Here is a 25,649-nt window from a genome sequence, read left to right as displayed (position 1 = left end):
TTTTTGATGATCAAGGGGATCAAGGTTATGGGGAGAAGGAAGGAGAATTGGCTTAAGGAGCTTCTCAGCCATGATTGAATGGCGGAGCAGACTTGATGGGCCAAATAGCCTGATTTCGGCTCCTATGTCTTATGGTCATATAGTAATACAGTTCGGACACAGGCCCTTCCGCCCAAACTGGTTCATGATGACTGTGGTGCCCACTCAGCTGGATCCAACTGCCCACATTATATCCCTCTACATCCTTCCCATCCATGTACATGTTCATTTTTTTTTTAAGTGTTGATATTGTGCCTGCCTCAACAACTTTCTCTGGCAGCTGATTCCACATGTGCTCCACTCTCTCTGTGAAGTTGGTACCCCTCAGGTCCTTCTTAAATTCTTGCCCTCACACCTGAAACCTGTGCCCTCTAGTTTTCAATTCCCCATCTGTGGGGGAAAAAAAACAAACACGATATGCATTTATCCGACCTATGGTGCTCATGATTTTATACGTCTGAATAAGGTCACACTTCATTCTCCTACGGTCCAAGAAATAAAGTCCTACCCTGGCCAACATCTCACTATAACTCAGGACCACTAGTCCTGCATAAATCTTCTTTGAACACTTTGTAGTTGAACTAGGTCTTTTCTACAACAGGGTGGCCAAAACTGTACACAATACTCCAAGTCTATTCAAAATGCCTCGATCAATGAAGGCCAGCATGCTTCATGCCTTGTTCAGCACCCTATCCACCTGTGACACTGCTTTAAACATACTACGTACCTGTACTCCTTGGACCCTCTGTGCAACATCACTACTCAGGACGTTACCATTTGCTGTACAAGGCTTACTATAGTTTGACATTCCAAAGTGCAACACCTCAAACCTATCTGCATTGAATTGCATTTTCCAATCCTTAGCCCACTTCCCCATCTAATCAAGATCCCTCTGTAATTTTCGATAACCTTCCCCACTATGAACGATACCGCCTAACATTGCATCATCTGTAAGCTTACTAATCATGCTTTGCACATTCACATCCAGATCATTTATGTCAATAACAAATAACAAAGGTCCCAGCACCAATCCCTGTGGCACACCACAAGTCACAGGCCTCCAGTCCGAGAAACAATCTTCAACTGTCACCCTCTGCTTTGTACCATCAAGCCAATTTTGAATCCAATGAGCTAGCTTTCCCTGTTCAAGTGAGCCACAACACACTGCAGCATCCCGGAGTTTCATAAAGCCAAAGAAGAACACAGATAGTGTCTTTAGAAATGACAGTTACTCAAAATGCATTGTTCGCAGATGCTACACAACTGATGGCAACAGGAAGACGCAACACATCCAGTGATAGTAGTCACCAGACTCTGTACTGAGGGTGTGAAATAACCACCAGGTAACTCTACCCTGTAAGCATCATGATAGCCCACGAAGTGACAGCCGCTGTTGAGAATGAAGGGTCCAACATTCACAATTAGCAGAACCAATGCGATTTACAAGCTACCATGCAAATACTGCCAAATACCTTCCCTAAGGCAAACTGGTAGGAAACCCGCCATCAGGATTCATGGACATCAACTCGCTGCCAAAAGCCATGGCCAACTATCACTCACCTTAATGCACATGGATAAAGAGGGACACCAATTTGACTGGGACAACGTAGCCATCAGAGGACATCCCAACCAAAGACATGCACAAGAATTCAAACTAGAACTCCATTAACAAACATGTCCAGCTGGACACCACACACCAACCACTAAGAAACCAATCTGGAAGTGATGCTCACCACCCCGGCAAACTGAGGCACATAAATAGCAAGAAGGACAGAATACCAACGTTTCATTCACGGTGCACTGATGATGTTGTGTAGCATGGTGATGAAATGTCTGTGAACAAACTTACAAGCTCAGTGAGCAAGTCAACAGCAGCGTATTTAATGAACTGACCCTGACATTTCCTGCAAGGCAAGTGTGAAAGTGATTATTAATATGTATCTGTCAATTTCCGCAATTTGACTGTCACTGTGATCAAACTCTGTCAGTTTCCACTTGGTGGCCATGTGAGTGCAGTTGTCAATAAGGATGTGTCAGATTCCACTCTGTGAATGAGAGTAATTATCAAACTGTACCTGTCTGTCAGATTATGCTGTGTGTAACTGGGAAGGCTGATACCAGCATATGCAGTTCTTGCTGTGTCCAAGGTTATTATCAATCTGTTCCTGTCAAGTTCGTCCATTTGGATACGTGCATGTAAGCAATGTGCACCTATAATTTGCTTCTCTGTCAATTTGCGAGTCCAGTTACCAAGATGTACCTGTGAGAACCTACTCTGAATATTTGAGTACAGTCAGCAATCCGTGCATGTCTCTCCGTGGATTTGTGATTGCAGTTCTAAGTTTGTACCTGTCACTTTATGCTCTGTGACATTGGGAGTGTTATCATCAATATATTTCTGCCAGTTTCAGTCTCTGTGAATGCGAGTTCAGTAATTAGTATGTGCATAATAGTTTCTATTTTGTGGCTATGTGAACATTTTTAATTCACCTTTTACTTGCAGTTTCTGAAGTATCAATACGGTCAAATACCACTTTTTTTGTCTGACCCTGCAATACGAATGTGTGAGGTTAGGTATCCATGCGTACTGATCACTTTCTACACCTGAAAGTGGATTAGGATTGAGGCAGCCAAAAATATTATCCGTGGAAGCGTGATTCATTATGTGGAGTTGATATCAGAGTAATTCTATGCAGATTTCCTTCAAGTCCTGAGGGTATACTTTGGATAAGGATTCAGTCTACCCATCTTCAAAAATGGTGTAAATGTCAATGGGTTATGTTAGGCGAAATCTGTTTGAACTGGGTATTTTGAATGGAGAGAGAAGCAAAATAAAGTGGCATTCCTCCGTGTTGTCTTATTGTCGGTTTGAACGTGTCTGACTGGAAATTAAAGCTCAATGTGTGTCTGACTCAATCTGCTCCGTGACTGTGGAAAGGATGTTCTCTGCTGTGACAGTGGGAACATACCTGCTGTTTGTTAGGAGGAGCTGGTCACACTTGGCTTTGTACTGAAGAAAAGATACATTGCCTTGTTCCTTCAAGCATTTGTCTGCAGTAAGGAAAAAAACAGATAGCTCCTGTAAACCGTCATCAGATGGGTTTGAAAACATTAAACTGATCAATTCAACATTTAGCTAATAAACATTCAGATATTCAAATTATCACCAGGAATTCTAACAGAACTGTGGGTCTGATTGCACTCTTGCCCTGAGCTGCACTACATTTGATCAATTTTTAAAACTTCAACTCTAATTGAGTGATGCACAGAAAGTAACCAACACCCGTACAGCTCCATGACTGGAACTACCTAATGCAAGCTTGTCTGTGCATATGAGTTTAGTTACTGATCCATTCATGTCAGTTGCTACCTGTTGAATGTGTGAGTGTAGTTATCAATGTGTCCCTCTAAATCTTTGGCAAATTATTTCTGTATTACACAGCAGAGACTGACAGGGAAACATTGGTCCAGGCCAATCATTGTAAAAATGGTACAGAACAGAAGGAGGTCATTTGGTGCATCATGTCCATGCTGACCGAAACACCCCCAGATGGCCATCACAATCACATTTTCCTGCACACATCCCATAGCCCTGCAGGTTTCATTCTATTATCCTTCAGAACTTGGTCCATATGTGACAGACCATCAAAAGAGGAGAGCCAGATTATTTTGTGAAGAATTTGGAAACTAAAATTTAACACTGAGGACCATTGGGTGAGTACCCAGGTTTTAGTTCATGAGATTTTTTTTTGAAAAGAACCGTTGTTATGGAACAAGATGGACAGCCACACTCCATTGATCCTTCAATCTTCCAGCATGCGAAAACTGAGCATTTTAAATGTTTCATGTAAAGTGGAAAGCCAGTTACCATTCAAATTATTTTTTTAAAAATAAATGTCCATGATTATAAAATCTTCTGGCTTACAACAGAACAAACAAAAAAATCTAGTTCCACAAGATGAAGAATTCGAGAACAATCCTACGATAAAAGGTGGAGATGGTAGTTCCCCTGCCACCGTGATACATTTATGGAAATTGAATGCTGGCTGAATGGATGTAATTATTGGCTTGTTGTTTCTCAGCAGTGCTGGCTTGGAGAGACAGGACTGTTTGCTGTGCTGTAGTTGTCTATGACTAGATATGTGTGAGTGATAATCATTTTGTACAGATCATGTTTCTGTTAGCTGGAATTTAAATGGAACTCCATAGCTGTTAGTCCTTGGATCACATCTTTAGTTGTGATGTCTGTATTTTGAACTAGTTCTGAGTCAGTCAGTACCTGTATCTGTCAGTCCATCCACACGGAAACAAAGCTGAGTCATATTACAGGTCCCGTCGCACTTCCTCCGAACAGAGGTTCAACTTCAGAACATTCATTTCCGTACTCATATGCTGATAGACTTGCTGAGATTTTGCAGCAATTTCTACTTTTGTTTCTGATTTCCAGCATCTGCAGTTTTTCCCATTTGTCAGGCACATGTGTTTGAAGTTCGCATGATTTATTTGTTACGTTTATGTATTGGATAACTATTTATCAAAGGAACAATTCTGTCCCAATCAGTTACTGGTAAACTAAAATGAAGTGTCACTCTCAACACAAAACCAAAGTTGTTGGAAAAGTTCAGCGGCCCTGGAGGCATCTGTACATGCAGTTATCAAATTACACTTGCTGGTTTCTGTGATGTGAATATATGAATGTAATAATCAATTTATACCTGACAGTTTCTGTGGCATGAATATTTAAATACAGTTATCATTCTGCCCCTGTCAGTTTCTTCTATGTGAATGTAATCATCAATCCTTACCTGTCAATTTCAGCTTTTGTCAATATGTGAGCATAGTTATCATTCTGTCCTTGTCAGATTCTGCTCTGCTTATGAGTGTAATTATCACATTTTACACAGTTCTGAGGAAGCATCACCAGACCTGAAACATTAACTGATTTTCTCTTCATAGATGCTACCAGACCTGCTGAGCTTTTCCTGCATGTTCTCTTTTTGCTCCTGATTTACAGCATCCACAATTCTTTTGTCTTTTTTATATCAGATTTTACCTTTCAGTTTCTGCAAATTGAATGTGTGAATCCAGTTGTCAATCCGTATAAGTTTCTGCTCTTCAATGAGTGTAGTTATCAATTTTCTCTGTCAAATTCTGCTTTGTAAATAACTAAGTATAGTTATCTCTTTGTTCTTTGTATATCGATAACTACGCTCTTGCATTCACGTATCAGAAAATGGAAGGGACAATGACAATTATGCACACATTCAGAATGCAAAAAAACTGACAGGTACAGATTGATAAATGTATGCACACATTATAAACATGTCGAGATTGAGATGAATGAAATGACATAAATGGATCAATAACTAAACTCATATGCACAGACAAGCTTGCATTAGGTAGTTCCAGTCATGGAGCTGTATGGGTATCAGTTACTTTCTGTGCATCACTCAGTTAGAGTTGAAGTTTTTAAAATTGATCAAATGTAGTGCAGCTCAGGGCTAGAGTGCAATCAGACCCACAGTTCTGTTTGAATTCCTGGTGATAATTTAAATATCTGAATGTTTATTCGCTCAATGTTGAATTGATCAGTTAAATGTTTTCAAACCCATCTGATGATGGTTTACAGGAGCTGTTTCTTTTGTGTCAGTTTTTGCTACGTGCTAGCATGAGCATATTTACCAATCTGTAACTTTCAGTTTCTCCCGTGTGTATCTGACAGTGTAGTTATTACTCTGTTATAACAAGGCACAGAGCTGGATGAACACAGCACGCTAAGTAGCATCAGAGGAACAGGAAAGCTGATGTTTCGGGCCTGAGCCCTTCTTCAGAAAATTGTGAATGTGTGAATACATTTATCATACTTTGCCCGTCAGTTTCAGCTAGACCAATGAATGAATGAATGTAGTTGTCAATCTGTCCCTGTCAGTATGTGAAATCTGAATATTCAAATGTGTTTGTGTAATTGTCAGTCTATACCTGATACATTCATCGAGCAGAAACTGAGGTTTTGTTTTCAATATATTCCTGTCAGTTTCTGCTTGGGGAATGTGCGCGCATTTTAATAAACCTGCCCCTATCAGCTTCCATATCATCAAGGCAGGAATTTAATTATTAATCTGTACCTGTTAACTTTGGTTTTGTGAAGAACTGGGTGTAGTTATCGAATTGTATTTGTCAGTAGCTGCCACGTGTAGATGTGAGTGTAATTATCAAGCTGTCCCTCTCAGTTTCTGCTGTGTCATATGAGTTTAGTTGTCAATCAATACCCATCCATTCCTGCTTCATGAATTTGGGAGTGCGTTGCAAAAAAAATGTGAAATTTCTGTGAATGTGCAAATGTAGATCACAATCTCTACATTTTGATAATGTGTGCATACATTTATCAATCTGTACCCGTCAGTTATTTTGCATTCTGAATGTGTGCATAATTGTCATTGTCCCTGTCGTTTTCTGATACGTGAAGACAAGAGTGTAGTTATCGATATACAAAGAATAAAGAGAAGAAAGAAAATTACAGCACAGGAAAATGCCCTTCCGCCCTCCAAGCCTGTGCCGATCGAGATCCTCTGTCTAACCTGTCATCTATTTTCTAAGGGTCTGTATCCCTTTGCTCCCTGCCCATGCAGATACCTGTCCAAATATATCTTAAAAGATGCTAACGTGTCTGCGTCTACTACCTCCGCTGGCAACGCATTCGAGGCACCCACCACCCTCTGTGTAAAGAACTTTCCACGCATATCTCCTTTAACCTTTCATCCTCTCACTTTGAACTCATGACCCTAGTAATTGAGTCCCCAACTCTGGGAAAAAGCTTCTTGCTATCCACCCTGTCTATATCCCTCATGATTTTGTCGACCTCAATCAGAGCCCTGCCTCACTCTCCATCTTTCTAATGAAAATAATCCTAATCTACTCAACCTCTCTTCATAGCGAGCACCCTCCATACTAGGCAACAGCCTGGTGAACATCCCCTGCACCCTCTCAAACCATCCGCATTCTTTTGGTAATGTGGCGACCAGAACTGTACACAGTATTCTAAATGTGGCTGAACTAAAGTCTTATACAACTGTAACATGACCTGCCAACTCTTGTACTCAATACCCCGTCCGATGAAGGAAAGCATGCCATATGCCTTCTTGACCATGCTATTGACCTGCGTTGCCACCTTCAGGGAACAATGTACCTGAACACCCAGATCTCTCTGTTCATCAATTTTCCCTAGGACTTTTCCATTTACTGTATAGTACGCCTTGAATTCGATCTTCCAAAATGCATCACCTCGCATTTGCCCGGATTGAACTCCATCTGCCCACCTCTCCAGTCTATTTATATTCTGCAGTCATCTCTGACAGTCTCCTTCACTATCTGCTACTCCACCAATCTTAGTGTCATCTGCAAACTTGCTGATCAGACCACCTACACCTTCCTCCAGATCATTTACGTATATCACGAACAACAGTGGTCCCAGCACAGATCCCTGTGGAACACGACTGGTCACCGGTCTCCAATTTGAGAAACTCCCTTCTACTACTACTCTCTGCCTCAATGATATGTGATTGTCACTTTCTACTCTATGGCTGTGAGAGTATTTTCTCATTTCTGCCAGTCAGATCCTGCCCTGTAAATCTAAGAAACTAATTATTAAGCTATACCTGTCACTATCTGAGTTGTAAATGCATTTATCATTCTCTCCCTGTCAAGTTTCTGCTGTGTGAATGTGCAAGTGAAGTTATCGATCTGTGACTGTCAGTTTCAACTGAATATTGCACTTTCAGCATCTGCAGGTTTTCTTTGATTTTCAAATATCTGCTCATTAACATGAATAAGATTTTATCTGCAGCTATGTAAGGTGCTGTAAGTGAAACCGTCAGTGATTATACAATTTGCTAACCCTCGCAGTGAGGCTGAAGTTTGAGTATGTTCCACAATATTCATTCTATGGTACAGTTTAAGTTTTATTCTAATATTGGTCAGTCTCTGGTTTGAATGTGTTGAGTTTAATGTGCACATTTTTGTTGCAAGTTCACTGTACGAATCATTCTTAATTGTAAGTCAAAAAACTTGGTATCTGATTGAATATATGTTGTTTTCTGTCTGTTTTCAGGTTAACATTTAATTTCCTTCAGGTAGATTTAAAACTTTATATTCAGCAGTGGGTTCTGCTATTCAGTTTGTGGCTCAAACAGATTCAATGGCAATATAGGTTTCAATCTGACACTTGTCCTGATATGCAATTCCTCCGGTTTGTACAAAAGGAAAAAAAAACTTTAGTTACCTCTCTCAGTCTAAGACACGGTGAGATATTTGGAGGTACAATGAATCTCTTGTTCAATCTACTACTTGGACTACTTCATGGGAATTCAGTATGTCAAAAAATTCACACAATTTTTTTTGATGATGTCGCAAACAATTGATACTTAATTTATGACCATGGCCATTACCATATATTTCAATCCTACAGGGAGTGCATGGAGATTGGAGAACTGAGCTCACTTTTTGTTCTGTTTGTCTCTTTCATAGAAGGCTAGCTCTCTGACCTGAAATCTGAGAGTAGAAATCATTTTCAGTGTTACATGTGCTGAGGCTTAAAATGTACATGGTCTTCATGGCTATTAGATGTTGAGGAATGTGTGTTGGAACGGTGCACGTGTGTATTTGGAATACATTGTAAATCACTCGGTAGGTTGGTGTGCGTGCGTGTGCGTGTGTACACATGTGCAGTTTATGTTATGTGCTCTCAGTAGCCATTTTATGTCACACATTTGGAAGTCACATTATTTAATTGTTCTCTCTATGCCTGGGACATCAATTTGTCAAAACATAGACACAGTCCTGATCAGTTACTGATAATGTGAATGTTTTCTTCCATATCTGTACTCACACTGTGCAAAGTAACTGTGTAACTGCATGAACTATTTCTTCACCTTGACAGTAATTTTAAAAACCTGCTTACTAAATGCAGATTTACTGCAGTTCCTCGGTGTCCGTATCAGATGAGGATTCAGTCTGTGACTTTTCAAAAATGTCATAAATGTCAGTAGGCTATGAATGAAGAAAATTATAGCAACCGAGGAGGTGTGCATTGGGAAGAGAGAAAACAAACTACTTGTATTTCGTTGCTTGTATTTGACTGTTGGCTTGAATGCATTTCTCTGGAAATTGAGTTCAACGTGTCTCTGACTCAAACTGCTCTTTGCCTGTGGAAATGATGCATTCTGACAGCGGTAACATACCTGCTGTTTGTGAGAAGCAGCTGCTCACACTTGGCTTTGCACCAAGGAAATGATACTTTGTCTTGGTCCTTCATGTATTTGCCTGGATGAAAACAGAAGAGAAACATTCTGTAAATCAGCATCAGCCAAGTTTGACAATCTCAAACAGATTAACGTATATTCAGTTGATAATTATTAGGATGTTTCTTTTCTTCAACTTCACCTGACAATGCAGCAGATCTCCAAAAGCTTGAGATTTTAAAATAAGCCTCTTGGACTATAACACAAATCACCAGACTTCTGCCTTTTCTTTGAAGCCATCAATTCAAACACAGGTCTAACTCAGCGAGGTCCAGAAACTGAACAATTGCACAGCTGCATCTAAAGGTGCTACCTGAGGATGCCGTAATATTGACACAGTTTGTGTTACGAGATCCCAACACACTAACTGTTGTAAAGAAGCACAACAGACACTATTTCAAATGTTTTTACTCGAGACATATAATCTGTTGACTCCAATCTGCGTCCTTTACAGGATTCTTATGTTTCCACCATCTTGTCTGTGTTTCCACTATTCAATGCACAATGTCAACAAACAGTGTGAAACAGTAGCCAAACAAGCAACATTTGGGGCAGGGCCACCAATGGCATGGACTGCTTTTCCCAATAATTCCCAACAACAAACATCAATGGGTCATTCCCTAATTCCCTTCTCTCCCACTGTCAAGAATGCAACTGGGGCTGTGGGGAAAAGGGCAGAGAATGCTTCAAGCTGAGGCATTGGCCCTTTGTGGAGCTATAATAGATTTCTTTCGCAGGTCATGTTAATAACTCCCTGCCTCCACCTCTCTCAGAATTGAATGAGCAATGTTTGGGCTGCCCAAGTCTAAGAGACACCGAATGGCTGGCAGCTAAGCTGTTCCTCTAGCCCTGCTGCATATAACTGACACGTGGTTAAACAGAATGAAAAAAGCCTGCTCCAGCATTTAACAAAGACACAATGGTACTTTTGAGAAGAGGTTATTCCGAGGCAAAAGGGAGCATTGCACAAACAACAGCTGCAAGATTTGTTGGAGACAGTTTGAAGGTTTGCAACAGTCCCTTTAATGAAAGGATGTTGTCCCATTAGATGAATATAGTTAGTTAGGACGAGGGGTGTCAATCATCCCAAAGACAGCTGGCCTAGCTCATCATGAAAACAGCAGATAACTCCATCTTGCAGCAATATTCACGCTATTAAGAAATTGGTTCCAGTTAAAGATCCTTCAGATGGATTTCAATGTAATTCTAAATCTATATATAAGCATTAGGGGAGAAGATTCAGATATGGGTATGAAAGTTAATTAGTCTCCAGAAGCTTTCCTATGTCACTAAAGGAATGCCTGGTGCATCCTATAAGAAGCAAATGGCTCACAATTCATTCGCACCAACAGAGCTAAGAGTAGGGTAAGCAAAATGCTTTAAATAAAACTCACTTTATAATATAATTAATATCATGAATCTCATAGCAAGTCGTAAGAATCAACTCAGCAATAGTCAGCCCTGCCAATGCTGCAGTTGGAGATAACACAATGTGGAGCTGGAGGAACACAGCAGGCCAGGCAGCATCAGAGATGCAGGAAAGTTTAAGTTGTGGGTCAGGACTCTTCTTCAGAAGCATCAACTTTCCTGCTACTCTGATGCGGCCTGGCCTCCTAGTAGGAGTCAACTGTCTGTTTTATTATAATTCAGACAGTGGGAAAATAAGAGGAGTAACAGAATTTAATAGAGACACAAAATTAATACAATTGACAGCAGAATTCAAGCTAGCCTGATAGGCAAGCGATTCTGGGGCATGACTGAAGGTGTACAGCCAGTAACTTTGAAAAGCGAATTAATAGATGCATGGAAAGGTCCCATGGCCTGGTGATTACATTGTCTGTTAAACATTATCAGATTGTGGTGAACCTTGGCCTGTCTAATAGAGGGTCCATCTTCAGTTAGGAGTTTCAAAGGATTGGTTGTATAGAATAAGGGGAAAGGCACAGTGGTCCAGTTGCATTGGATCACTGTAACAAAACGTATAATATTGTATTCCACTGTGAGAATCAGAGTGTCATCAATCAAAAATACCCTCACTTAATGTGAATTCAATGTAGTTATTGAGAGTATATTTGTGACATGAATTCAATCTATTCTCTTCAAATGCTGTGAATGACAATGGGCTGTCAAAAATGACCTTTACTGGAACTGGGTTAGATTATATTGAGAAGAGGAAAAAAAAGGTTACATTTGTATTTTGTTGGTGGCATTTGATCGCTGGTTTAATTGTTTCTTTCTGGAAATTGCGTTCAATGCGAGTTACTTAAACCGCGACTGTGGAAAGGACAGTCTCCGCTCTGACAGTGGGAACGTACCTGCTGTTAGTAGGAGCAGCTAGTCACACTTGGTGTTGCACCACGGAAATGTGACATTGTCTTGGCACAACAGATAATTGCCTGGAGAAAGGCAAAAGAGAATTCGCCCGTAAATCGACATCCACCGAGTTTCAAAACATCAAAACTCATCAAGAGAAAATTTCGTGAATACTCATGATAATTCCTTGTTTTAAAGCCAACGAGTCGAACAGAAAAGGGTCCGGTTACACAACTAACCCGGGTTCCTCCTCTTTCTTTTAGCGAAATTCTAAAACAATTTACTGAGATACAAAAACTAACCAGATCCACGAATGGAATGCTTACACGGTTCAATATCCAGCTCCCAATACACGAACTATTGAAGGGAAGCACAACAGGCACGATTTCAAATATTTTGCTGGAAACTCTTAATCCGGTGACTGCTATGTTTCTCCTTCGCGGGATGAGCCCGTTTGCACACACTGCTTTGTTTTATTCACGGTTCAATGCAAACTCGCAACTAACAGCGTGAAACAGCAGCCAAACAATGAATTTCCATCAGTGTTTAGAAGACTAAAAGCTACAAGCCTGACCCCCAGCAGCAGCTTCTTGCCGCTGTGTCTCCCTCCGCAGGCCCACACACAGCCCGAGAAAGGCCTCCCTCTCCCCGCCCCCAGGCCGCTCACTCCAAGTTCCGGGACCAGTTCCTGCTCCGCTCCGCCTCTTACCAACAGCCCACGGTTCTCCCTAAACTGAGCCCGAATCAATGCCGGTCTCGGAGCCCCCTCTGTGCCCCAGACTCACATCTCGATGCGCTGCTGGAAGGAGCCTGCTGTTCCCTCGCTTCCCTGGGCGCTGGTCTCTCCATTGCGGCCTGTTTCAAACAAATCTCTTCCACTCACTGAGTCAATGCCCCTCAATGGCGGCTCAGCGGAAAGCTTCACGCATGCGCTCCTCTGGTCAGCAACAAGCAGCTTTTTTCGGGGTGGGGATGGCAAGGATCACGCATGCGCTGATTTCCCCGCTGAGTCCCAGAAACAAACATCAATTGGTTACTTGTCCGTCTTCCCTGGACTGACCTATCCCCTCCCTACCTCCCCACCCACACCTTCTCCACCTATCTTCTTTACTCTCCATCTTCGGTCCGCCTCCCCCTCTCTCCCTATTTATTCCAGTTCCCTCCCCCCATTCCCCTCTCTGATGAAGGGTCTCGGGCCGAAACGTCAGCTTTTGTGCTCCTGAGATGCTGCTTGGCCTGCTGTGTTCATCCAGCCTCACATTTTATTATCAATTGGTTACTTCCCCAGTTCCCTTTCCTCCCAGTTTAAGCAAAGCGAATGGAGGCTGTGGGGGAAATGGCATAAAGTGTTTCAAACTGGGGCATTGGCCCTTTGTGAAGCTCCAATGGAGCTCTTTCCCGGGTCATGTTAATATCTGCCTCCCCCGGCTTTCTCACAATCTGGTGGGGAAGCGGAGAAGCTGGCAGCCGTTCGGCCCATTTAATATTCTCTACTATTCAATAAAATCACGCCTGATCTCATGTTAACTGTGATATTTAATTCTGCTGGCCTTCGTCCCATATTGACTCTGTCAAGGTAACACAGAGCGATGGAATAAATGCGACATTATTACGAAGGCAGAATGTAACTGCTGTGGGGTGTCTTGCAGCGCAGAGGTAGTTTCCCTGTTTCTGGGTCAGGTGGGCCGTGCTAAAGCCACACCCGGACCAGAGGAGTGTAATAATATCCCTGGGCCCGATGCAAATACCAGTTTGGAATTGATGACTGATTTTATTCTCAGTATGCAGCAGGCAGAAACCTTGTGATGAATGGGTTACCGCAACGAATGACCCACCTGTTTTTTCTTGTTTGCGCATTCCTGGGAAGAGGACGTCTCTGGCTTGGTCCAGCATTTATTGCGCGTCCCTAGTTGCCCCCATTGAGAAGTTGGTGCTGAGCCACCTTCTAAAATAGTTCTGGTCCATATGCTGCCCACATTGCAGTTCGCAGGTAGATCCAGGGTCTTGATTCAGAGACAGTGAAGGCAAGGAGACGTATTTTCAAGTTAGGATTGTGGGTGATTGGAGGGGAACGTGCCTAGTATCAAGGTGGTGTTCCTCCACATCAACTGCCCAAGCCCTTTTAAATGGATATATTCGTGAGTATGGATGGTGGTCTTTTTACAGTCTACAAAACTGTCATTTTAGAGGGCTATTTAACACTGTTTTTGAAATTTGAGAAAAGATTCACGAGTATTTGCAGAGTATGTAAGGCTCGAGTCATATAGAAAGGATGGATAGGTGTCAAGATCCAGAACGTTTCCTGTCCCTAAGATGCTGCTTGACCTGCTGGGTTCAATAAGTTCCACACCGTGTTTTCATGGATAGGCTGGGGCTTTTATTCACTGGAGAGTAGGATGTTGAGAAGTCACCTTCTCACAGTTTGTAAAATACTGATGGGGTGAGACAGAGTTAATGGTCGTTGAACTTTGTCTGGGATGGAGGGAATAGAAAACCAGGGCAGACATTTTAATGTTACAGGCGAGATATTTAAAAAAAAGACGCGAGGGGCGTTTTTTTAAACATAGAACACGGAAGGATGTGGAATAAACTACCTGTCGAAATGGTCGACGTGGCTATAATTACATTAAAGCGACATTTGGAGAAGTGCATAAACACGACAGTTTTGAAAAGAAATAGGTCAGGGACAGGGAGATGGAACTAATTCAATTTGGTATTATACTCGGCATCTACTGATTGGACTGAACGGTCTGTATCCTCACTCTATGACTCTGTATGGGAGAAAAAAAAACAGAGACAGGCCATTGAGTTGGATGATCTGCCATTTTCATGGTGAGAGGGAGGAGAGGTTTGAAGGGCTGATGGGTGTTATTTGCCCAGTTGCTATTCTTTACGTTTATATGAGTGTGATTCCCAGAAACGATGTTGAGTATTGTCACTGCAATTGAAAAAAAAACTGATCTCGGTGATCAATGTAACTTCAAACCAGATGATTGGCTCTTGCAGCTGAATATGCAGCAGAACGAATCTCCGGCGCACAGACCTCGGAGAGTTTCACAATTACTGAGGAGAAAAACTACAACTAATTCCCTGGGTACCGGAGCACAGGCTGAAAGGGGGAGAAAGTACATCCTCCCACAGGTACATTTAGAGATATTTCTGGCCTGTGACTGTATGGATGTGAATATTGAGTCAGAGAGACTGGAGGAAAAGGGCGGGCGGGATAGTCACACGTAAATGTGCTTGTGTGTCCGCTCATATCATGATATTTCCACGTCTCTCTTGTGCAAATCAAAAAGATTTTCATTTCAAATCATCCCCCTGCTCCTCCACTAAACCTTAAAGATAGAATTCAAGGCAATATATTTGTTGATTTCAAGATTTCAGTCTAAAAGTGATGATAATGCCAGCGCTCAGCTCAGACAGCGCGATCAGTGCAGCAGCAAAATGCGGTAAAATCGACAACGGAGCCGTCAATTCGAGTGAAAACCTTTCAGCCGCAAACCTTCCCGTGTCAGGGTCAGGAACGATCGAGCCTACCTCTCTGGAGATGCGGAATTGCAGAGGAATTGGAGAGTTTGTGCCGAGAGAGAAACACAGCCAGGCAGCAGGAGCAGGGAGCTGAGGGCAGGTTGTCTCCGCGCCGTCCGCTCGCTGCCTTTAAGTTGCTCAGTGCCGCCACCAGCAGCTTCATTGCTGACCCAGTTCAGTTTGACAGAGAGAGATTCAGCGCAGAGTTCCCGACATGAGCGACAGTGCAGCCGCCGAAACGGCTCCTCCAGCCTCCGCCAGCACCAAACCCAAGTCTCCCAAGAAGAAGGCGGCGGCGGCTCCCAGGAAGAAACCAGCCGGTCCCGGGTTGGGCGAGCGGATTGTGAAGATTGTCGGGGAGAACAGCGATCGGAGGGGGACGTCTCTGGTCGCTATAAAGAAGGCGCTGCAGAGAAGCGGGGTCAATGTGGAGAAGCAAAATGCACAGATCAGGATGGCTACCAAGAGGTGCCTGGCGAAAGGCTCCCTGGTTCTGGTGAAGGGCCAGGGCGTCTCCGGCTCCTTCAAACTCGCAAAGAATCCAGTCAAGGCAAAAGTGGGAAAGAAGGCGAGACCAGCAGCAGCCGCCAAGAAAGCAGCCGTGAAGAAAACAACGGCCAAGAAGGTGGCAGCGAAGAAATCCCCAGCCAAGAAAGCAACAGGCAAGAAAGCGGGCGGCAAGAAGGCAGCAACGCCAAAGAAAGCGGCGAAGAAAGCAGCGCCGAAGAAAAAGACTCCCGTGAAGAAGGTGATAAAGACCAAGAGTCCCAAGGCCGCAAAGCCGGCCCCGAAATCGAGGAAACCGAAGGCCAAGCCCAAAGCGAAAGTGACCAAGAAAGCAGCAAAGAAATGAAGCAGTCCATGTAACATGTAACAACCTGAACCCAAAGGCTCTTCTCAGAGCCGCCCACATCTCTCAGCAAAGAGCTGAGCCCGGATCGAATGATCCCTGAACTAACATGGTGCAGAGCTGGATGACCATAACAGGCCAAGCAGCATCAGAGGAGCAGGAAAGCTGACGTTTCGGGCCCAGATCCTTCTTCCTGCTTCTCTGGTGCTGCTCGGCTTGCTCTGTCCATCCGACTCTACCCCTTGTTATTACAGATTGTCCAGCATCTGTAATTCCGTCTATCTCTCAAATGATCCCTGTCCCGGTTCCGAGTGCAGACACAGCATAAACTTGAATTGATTCGAGTAACTTAAATATCACATTTCCGAGAGCAGAGACTGAGAATGGGGATGGTATCACATGGGGAGGGTCACTGGAACTGCATCTGGCTATTTCATACCGCGACTTGTAATTCTGCCCAGACACAAATCTTACATAATGCAGTACATGCATCTCATTAACCCTTCCAGGAATGTTAATTTGTTTAATTTTGATGTTAGGACCTCTGGCGATGTTTTAATGGTGTATTCCTCCCATTTACCTGCGAAAGACATTTCAGGCAGTAATTACAAATTGTGTTCGGAATGCTTACAATCTGGGAGAAATAAACATGTCCCGAAAAAAAGGGATTTTGCAATTAATCGCTTTGAAGATGTTTAATTCGGCGTGTTTGATAAGATTGATTAACCACGGTTACACGGCTGGTTGATCAGTTTGCCTGGGCTGTATCAAACCACGCGCTTCCCTCCTGCTTGTCACAAATGGATCAGGCAATGATCCCGTGTCCTGTCCGCGCTGTGGGCAAGCTCGGTTTGAAACAAATTGGTGTTAGCAGCGCAGGGGTGTTCCTTACTCCCAAACCACCAAGACGCCGGCAGCCGATGAAAGGAGCGCATGCGTGAGACCCTCCCCCAGCGCTGGCATTGACGAGTGTTGACTCAGTGAGTGGAAGTGGTTTGTTTGAAACAGGCCGCAATGGAGTGACCAGCGCCCAGGGAAGCGAGGGAACAGCGGGCTCCTTCCAGCAGCGCATCGAGATGTGAGTCTGGGACACAGAGGGCGGCTCAGTTCAGGGAGAACCGGGGGCTGTTGGTAAGAGGCGGAGGGGAGCAGGAACTGGTCCCGGAACTTGGAGTGAGCGGCTTGGGGGCGGGGAGAGAGAGGCCTTTCTCGGGCTGTGTGTGGGCCTGCTGAGGGAGACACAGCGCCAAGAAGCTGCTGCTGGGGATCAGTCTTGTAGCTTTTAGTCTTCTAAACACTGATGGAAATTCATTGTTTGGCTGCTGTTTCACGCTGTTAGTTGCCAGTTGTGGGGCTTCCGATAAAGGACGTAGATTGGAGTTAACAGATTATACGTCTCGGGGGGGAAAAACACATTTGAAACAGCGGCTGCTGTTCTTTTCAACAGTGTGTTGGGATCTGGTAACATGAGCTGTGTCAACAGTGTAGCATCTTCAGGTCGCACCTCAGATGGAGCTTTGCAATTATTGCTCAGTTTCTGAATCTCACTCCGTTGCTATCGAATGAAATATTTGAAAAAAAATTCCTCAGACAAGGAGCAGCTCGATGTAAGAATGGAATCAGACTTGTGTTTGAATTGATGCCCTTTAAAGAAAAGACTGTGTCAAGAGAATTCTATGCTGTGGTCCAACAGGCTTATTTTGGAGTTCTGTTGCTTTGGGAGTTGAAGTTCAAGAAACGAAACACCCTAATAACTGTTCACTGAATATATGTTAATCTGATTGATATTGTCAAATTGGGCTGATGTTGATTTACAGGAGAACTCTTCTGTCTTCCTCCAGGAAAATACTCGAAGAAACAATATTTCCTTGTTACAAAGCCAAGTGTGAGCAGTTGCTTCTAACTAACACCAGGCATGTTCCTGCGATCAGAATGGAGAATATCTTTTCCAGAGTCAGAGTGGATTGGATCAGACTTGTTTTGAGCTCAATTTCCAGAGACTTGTCCAAGGAAACAACTAACCAAGCACAACTGAGGAAAGGCAAGTTTATTTTTTTTGTTTTCATTGTCAATTGACATTATGCTCGTTCCAATTAATATCATTTGTAGCCCCTTAACATTCACATCATGTTTGAAATGTTAACAGCTGACTCCTTCTTGAAAGTACTGAAAACAGGAACTGAATCAAGTTTGCATTTAGGAAAGGTATTTTATAATATCTCAAACCGGATAGAGAGAGACTCCTCCTACCACCCCTTTGATCATGACCCTGCCCCAATCGCCAAAACAATATCATCTCCCAGACCATCCACAACCTCAGCACCTCAGGTACTCTCCTGCCAACAGCCTCTGACCTCATCTTTCCCCAACGCCATGTTAACTGTTTCTGCCTTATCCCCAAAATCCACAAACCCGACTGCCCCGTTGATGCACACTGTCTCTCACGCTCCCACTTTCTGCAGTCAAATTGGGTGGCCACAGGTACCCGCATGGGCCCAAGCTATTCCTGCCTCTTGTAGGATACATGGACCAGCCCCTCTTCTGCAGCTACACTGGCCCCACCCCCACCTCTTCCTCTGTTATTTCGATGACTGTATCGGTGCCACCTCGTACTTCCTCAAGGAACTCACAGTTCATCCACTTTACTAACAGCTTCCACCCCAAGTTTAACTTCACCTGGACCATCTTAAGTACATCTCTCTCCTTCCTGGACAACTCTGTTTGTTTGCATTTCTGGAAACTGGTAACTAATTCAAGCCAACCGACTGCCACAGCTACCTAGAATACACCTCCCCTCCCCTACCTTCCGGCAAGAATGCCATCCCCTATTCCCAATTCCTTCCTCTGTTTCATCTGCTCCCGAGATGAGGCATTCCAATCCCGGTCATTGCAGACGTCCTTGTTTTTCAAGGACTGCATTTCCACTCCACAGTGGCTGAATATGCCCTTGACCTCATCGCTCTCATTTCTGCAACTTGTCTCTTCCACACCCTCTTCACAATAACAAAAAAGACAGAATCTCCTTTGTCATCACGTATCACTCCAACAAACTCAGGATTCAACGCATCTTCCTCCGCCACTTCTGCCACCTTCAATCTCACCCCACTCCCAAGGACACTTTTCCCTCCCCAACCCTATCAACCTTCCAGAGGGACTTCTCTCTCTGACTCCCTCGTCCACTTCACACTCCCCATAGCCCCACCGCACCTGGCACATTTCACTGGAACCACAGAAAGCGCTACACCTGCCCCAATATCTCTCTCCCCTTATCTCCATCCCAGGTCCCAAGAAAACCTTCCATGTTAAACAGATGTTCATCTGTATGTCCAGTAATACATTGTGTTGTGTCCACTGTTCCCGATGTGGCCCCCTCTACATTGGGGAAACCAAGCGGAGGCTTGGAAACCACTTTGAACACCTACGCTCACATCGTGACAAACGACTGCACCTCCCCAGTCATGAACCACTTCAACACCCCCTCCCACTCGTTGGACAACATGTCCATCCCAGGCCGCCTCCAGTGCCACAACGTTGCCACCAGAAGGATGCACGAGCAGCAGCTCATATTTCACTTGGGAGCCCTGCAGCACAATGTTCTCAACGAGGGCGTCAAAATCTCTCCACCCCAAACCCATCCCTGCCTCCTTGACCTGTCCATCTTTTCTCCAACCAATCTGCTTCTCCCACCTCACTGATCAACCCCCACTGGCACTTCGGCCTACTAACCTTAGCCCTGCCTCCTTGACCTGTCAGCCTTCCCTCAACCCACATCTGACCTCCCTCCTACACTTAACGTTACTGGCTCCAGCCCTGCCTCCTTGACTGGCCATCTTCTCTCCACCTATCTGGTCCTTTATCCACCTTTCGTCATCATCTCCTCACTTCTCTCTATTTATTGCAGAGTCCCTTTCTCTTCCCACATTTCTGACAAAAGTGTTCGGTCCAAAAATGTCAGCTCGCCTGCTCCTCTGCTGCCTGACCTGCTGTGTTCATCCAGCTCTACACCTTGTTACCCTCTCAAAGGAAGACATCATGTTACATAGTTTGAACAACCACGTCTGACAAGTAGCACATCACTACTGAGCACATGCAGACACATAGACAAAGCTGCTGACTGAGTCCCAAATATGCTCATTGTATCAACACATAACATACAAAGACTGGGTATACATTGTTGTCATACACACTGCAGGTAACAGAAGCAAATACATAGAAAATGTTTACAGCTCTGTTTTAAGAAAAGCAAGAGAGTCTACCAGACAGAAAAAAAATACCTTTCAGCCCATGGGGTTGATAGTAGACAAAAACAAGCACCTGACAATTCTGATCCCGTTCAGCCAGCATTCCATTTCAATAAGTGTGCCATGGCAGTATACGATTTGCCAACCCCAACCTTATCACAACGTGATTCTCGATGTGTTCACCTTCAGGAATAGAAACCATATTTTCTGTCTGTCTTGCAAAATTTCTTTTTTTTGGGTGGGGTGAAGCATTGAAGTGAATTTGGCAACTAAGTTAAACAGTTTTCTAGTGTCACTTGTCCCTCCCAATGAAATATTCCAGAAACACGCAAGAAAACAGAATGCTGTTTCTTCACGTTAGTGATGTAATCATCATTTAAAGCAACGAAGAATGATCCATTTAACTAAATCTTGTAATTGTCAAATTTTACTTTCTCACAGTTTGACCATATTCAATAAGGTTAAATCTTCTCCACTGTAAGACAGAAAATACAAGTCCTTTTTCTTTCTTCATCCCCACGACAGCGCATTGTCAGTGTATTGCTGATGCCATGTGCCATTGCACAACAGAGCAGGGTTCTGTAATATCCACGGTAGTATAATTCAGTGAATTAGCCGATACCCTTTCCTGTAGAAGGAACCTCGTGGTCATTCAGCTGAATACAGTTGATTTGTTCATTGCCCTTTTCCTTTAGACTCAAAGAAAGGAATGCCACATCAATCTATTCCCTCAGCATTATTAACAAAATTCTGTTCCTGTGTACACAGAAAAGCTGATGTCACCTTGAAGAACAGCCCTTGATACAATTTCTGATAGTTAGACTCTGCTCCCTTGGAGTTACAAAACCTTTTTGCTTTTACATTACACAATCCATTGCACAAAACAAATGCATGGAGCAATAACTGACAGGTACAGGCTGATAACTGCACTCCTACGTTCTTAAAGCAGAAACTGACAGGCTTGGGCTGATAACTAAACTCTGAGGTTCACAAAGCAGCAGCTGGCATGTACAGATTGATAACTGTACTACGATATTCACAGAGCAGAAACAGAGAAAGATTGACATCTGTACTCTTATTCATGTGGTATAAACATTATAGGTACAGATTTCTAACTCCACTCATTAACACACCGAGCAGAAACTGACAAGGAGAAATTATTTATATTTCAATACCAGGACTGGCAAATCCAAATTGCTAAGCACATTCACTGCACACTCACTGGCTGATAGGGAACGATTGATAAATGTCCGGAAATAGTCATGTAACAGAGACTACTAGTTACAGATTTATAACTGGACGCTCAGACACACAGCTGAAACTGACAGGGACTGACCGGTAAATGGACTCGGACATTCACATGGTAGTTACTGACAAAACATAGAACAGAGAACATTACAGCACAGTACAGGCCCTTTGGCCCTCGATGTTGTGCCGACCTGTCATACCGATCTCAAGCCCATCTAACCTACACTATTCCATGTACGTCCATATACTTATCCAATGACTCCTTCAATGTACCCAAAGTTGGTGAATCTACTACCGTTGCAGGCAAAACGTTCCATTCCCTTACTACTGAGTCAAGAAATTACCTCAGACATTTGTCCTATATCTTTCACTCCTCAATTTAAAGCTATGCCCCCTCGTGCTCACCGTCGCCATCCTAGGAAAAAGGCTCTCCCTATCCACCCCATCTAACCCTCTGATTATTTTATATGTTTCAATTAAGTCACCTCTCCACCTTCTTCTCTGTAATGAAAACAGCCTCAAGTCCCTCAGCCTTTCCTCAAGACCTTCCCTCCATATCAGGCAACATCCTAGTAAATCTCCTCTGCATCATTTCCAAAGCTTCCACATCCTTTTTATAATGTGGTGACCAGAACTGTATACAATACTCCAAGTGCAGCTGCACCAGAGTTTTGTACAGCTTCATCATAACCTCTTAGTTCCGGAACTCGATTAATAAAAGCTAAAACACTGTATGCCGCCTTAACACCCCTGTCAACCTGGGTGGCAACTTTCAAGGATCTGTGTACATGGACACAGAGATCTCTCTGCTCATCTCCGCTACTAAGAATTTTACCATTAGCCCTGTACTTTGCCTTCTGGTTACTCTTACCAAAGTGCATCACCTCATACTTGTCTGCATTAAAATCCATTTGCCATCTCTCAGCCCAGCTCTGCAGCTTATCGATGACACTCTGCAACCTACAGCATCCTTCGTCACTATCCACAACTCCACTGACCTTTGGTGTCGTCTGCAAACATACTAACCCATCCTTCTACGCCCTCATCCAGGTCATTTATAAAAATTCCAAGCAGCAGTGGACCCAACACTGACCCTTGCGTACACCACTAGTAACTGCTCTCCAGGATGAACATTTCCCATCAACTACCACCCTCTGTCTTCTTTCAGCAAGCCAATTTCCGATCCAAACTGCTATATCTCGCACAGTTCCATTCCTCCGCATTTTGTACAACAGCCTCTTGTGGGGAACCTTATCGAACGCCTTGCTGAAATCGATAAACACCACATCAACCGGTTTACTCTCATCTACCTGTTTGGTCACCTCCTCAAAGAACTCCATGTTTGTGAGGCACTACCTTCCCTTCCCAAAACCATGCTGACTATCCCAAATCAATTTATGCTTTTGAGTATAAATCCGATCCCTTATAACCTTTTCCAACACTTTACCAACAACTGTGGTAAGGCTCACTGGTCTATAATTACCAGGGTTGTCTCTACTCCCCTTCTTGAACAGGGAAACCACATTTGCTACCCTCCAGTCATCTGGCACTATTCCTGAACTTTTGATAACAAATCTATCATATCCACACAGCAAAAACTGACAGAATCAGATTAATAATAAAACTCCCAGTTTCATATTTGTTTAAACTGACAGGTACAGTTTGATAACTATCAGATTTTCACAGCAGAATCTGACAATAACTGATCGATTACTAAACTCAGATTGACAAGCAAATACAAAACAGGTATAGAAGTGACAACTACACTCATGCATTGACCACCAGCAACTGATGTGTAGGTGCACAACTACACTCATTCACATGGCAGTAACAGAGAGCTACAGCTTAATAACTACAGTCACCCACCTGCATTACAGTAACTGTCAGGGGCAGGTTGATAACACTCACACATTGATGTGACGGAAACTGACATGTACTGATAATAACTAAACCCATCTATGGATACAGCAGAAACTGACAGAGACTGATAATTGCACTTCCATTATCATTGCAGAAACTGAGATTTATAACTGCACCCTCTCATTCACATGACAAAAACTGAGTGTACAGATTTGATAACCATAGCCACACATTTGTATTGCAATATGTGACAAGGATGGGATAATCCTTCCTGCAAAATGTTACAAGAAAGCAAGAGAACAATGTCATTTGTTCAAATTATCAATATAGCTTCCCCCAAAATCCCGATATCCTGAAAATCTACAAAAACCTGACTGGGTCCTGGTGATTCGGCCACCTTTTTGGGTTTTTTTTCCTGCCTCTGACACCACCTGTTATGTCATGTGGACTGTTTTCAAGACATCCATATTTATTTCCCCAAGTTCCCGAGCCTCCACAAGGACAGAATGATAACTAAACTCATGTTCACTTAAAAGAAACATGGGGAGAGAATGCTCATTACTCACATTCACAAACTTGAAACTGACAACTGCAGATGAATAACCGCGCTCAGATTTACAGAGCAGAAGTTGATGGTGTCAGCACGATAACTGCTCTCGATACTTTGAGAGCAGAATCTGACGGTGTATGTTCATAACAGAACTCTTACTTTCACCTTGCAGAAACTGACAGGTATTGATTAATAACTGCACTCAGATTGACAAAGCAAAAACTGACAGGAACAATTTGATAAATACACTCTTAGCAGAAACTGACAGATCAGTTCTCTCATGGTGACATTGTAAAGCAAGAAAAATTGGTAACTGCCATTATATACGGCATTGCAGAAATTGACAGATACAGGATGATAACTTTCAACACATCAACAAAACAGTGGAAGAGACAGATTGATAACTGCATTCCAACATTTTTTTTTGAAAATTTATTGATGGGATGTGTGTGTCACAGACTATCCTTAATTATGCACAGAAGGCAGTTCAGTGCCAACCACATTGCTGTGCGTCTGTGATCACATGTAGGCTAGACCAGGGAAGGATGGGAGACTTGGTTCCCAAAAGGATGTGAGAGGACCTGATTTATTTTTGTGGAGAATTGTCACTCAACTTTTCTCTTAGTTTATTGTTGAATTTTAATTCAACAATAATCTGCTATGATGGGACTTGAACTGCGGTCGCAGAATCATATCTGGCTGTCTGGAATAATAGTCCAACAACAATGCTATTAGACTATTACCTTTTCTGCTCACATTCACAGAGTTGAACCTGACAGTTATGGATTGGTAACTACACTCTCAAATTCACTGAGCTAAAAGTGACAGAATAGATTGGTGACCGCACCCTCATAAACAGAGGATGCTGACAGGAGCGGATTGATAACTGTATGCACAAATACACATTGCAAAATTTGGCACATACAAATTGATAGATGCACTCGCACATTAGAAACCGGAAACTGATGGACAGAAGGTAATAACTAATTAATTAATTAATAATTCACAGCAGAAACCTAGAGGTATAATCCTGATAATTACACAAGAATATTCACTGGGGAGACACTGACAAGGTTCAGATTGATAATGACAATCTCATTCATACAACAGAAATTGGTTGGTACGCACTGAAAAGCACACTCTCATAATTACAGAACAGAAACTGACAATCACAGACGGATAACTACATTTTCATATTCACATGTCTGAAAATGACTGTTACGATTGAATGAATATGGTTGCATTTTTACAAGCAGAAACATTCAAGGTTACGCTAACAACTGCACCCCCACATGCAAAGCTCGGAACTGACAGGTAAAGATGAAAAACCAAGCTCGCGTGTTGACATAGCAGAAACTGAGAAGCGAAGTCTGAAGCCTGCTCTCTTCCATTCAGATAGCAGAAAACAACTGGCACAGATGGATAAGTATACTCACCTTGCAGACACTGACACGAACATTCCCACATCACCAACAATCAGGTAAAGACTTACAACGGCATTCTCATATTCACAAAGCGGGGGGAAAAAAATAATCACAGTCAAGTCCAATTTGATAACTTCTCAAATAAACACAGGGCAGAATCTCACAGGTCCCCGTCAGTCTCTGCTGTGTGAATACATAAGTAATTTAACAAAGGCTCACCAATGTGTCAGACATGAATAGATCAACAAATAAACTCATATCCACAGACCCACTCACTTTGTGTACTCCCATTCATGG

General features: G+C 43.1%; 1 protein-coding gene and 1 long non-coding RNA gene across 2 annotated transcripts in view; one reads left to right on the top strand and one right to left on the bottom strand.

The window, feature by feature from the left end:
- Positions 1-8,647: 8,647 nt before the first annotated feature.
- On the bottom strand, positions 8,648-12,582 carry LOC125450094 (uncharacterized). The gene is made up of 3 exons (XR_007247013.2): positions 12,434-12,582; positions 11,651-11,731; positions 8,648-9,357 (listed from the first exon to the last, which is right to left on the bottom strand). It is a non-coding gene; the product is annotated as an uncharacterized LOC125450094 (long non-coding RNA).
- A 2,776-nt stretch (positions 12,583-15,358) lies between these two features.
- LOC132207182 (uncharacterized) overlaps positions 15,359-25,649 on the top strand; it is a 245,502-nt gene continuing 235,211 nt past the window's right edge. The window contains exon 1 of the mRNA XM_059642394.1: positions 15,359-15,894. Within this exon, the coding sequence (XP_059498377.1) occupies positions 15,394-15,894 (501 nt within the window). The 5' untranslated portion in view covers positions 15,359-15,393. The remainder of the gene's footprint in view (positions 15,895-25,649) is intronic.

This window comes from Stegostoma tigrinum, chromosome 44, assembly GCF_030684315.1.
Source record: "Stegostoma tigrinum isolate sSteTig4 chromosome 44, sSteTig4.hap1, whole genome shotgun sequence".
Lineage (NCBI taxonomy): Eukaryota > Metazoa > Chordata > Chondrichthyes > Orectolobiformes > Stegostomatidae > Stegostoma > Stegostoma tigrinum.
This window is presented reverse-complemented; position numbering and strand designations above follow the sequence as displayed.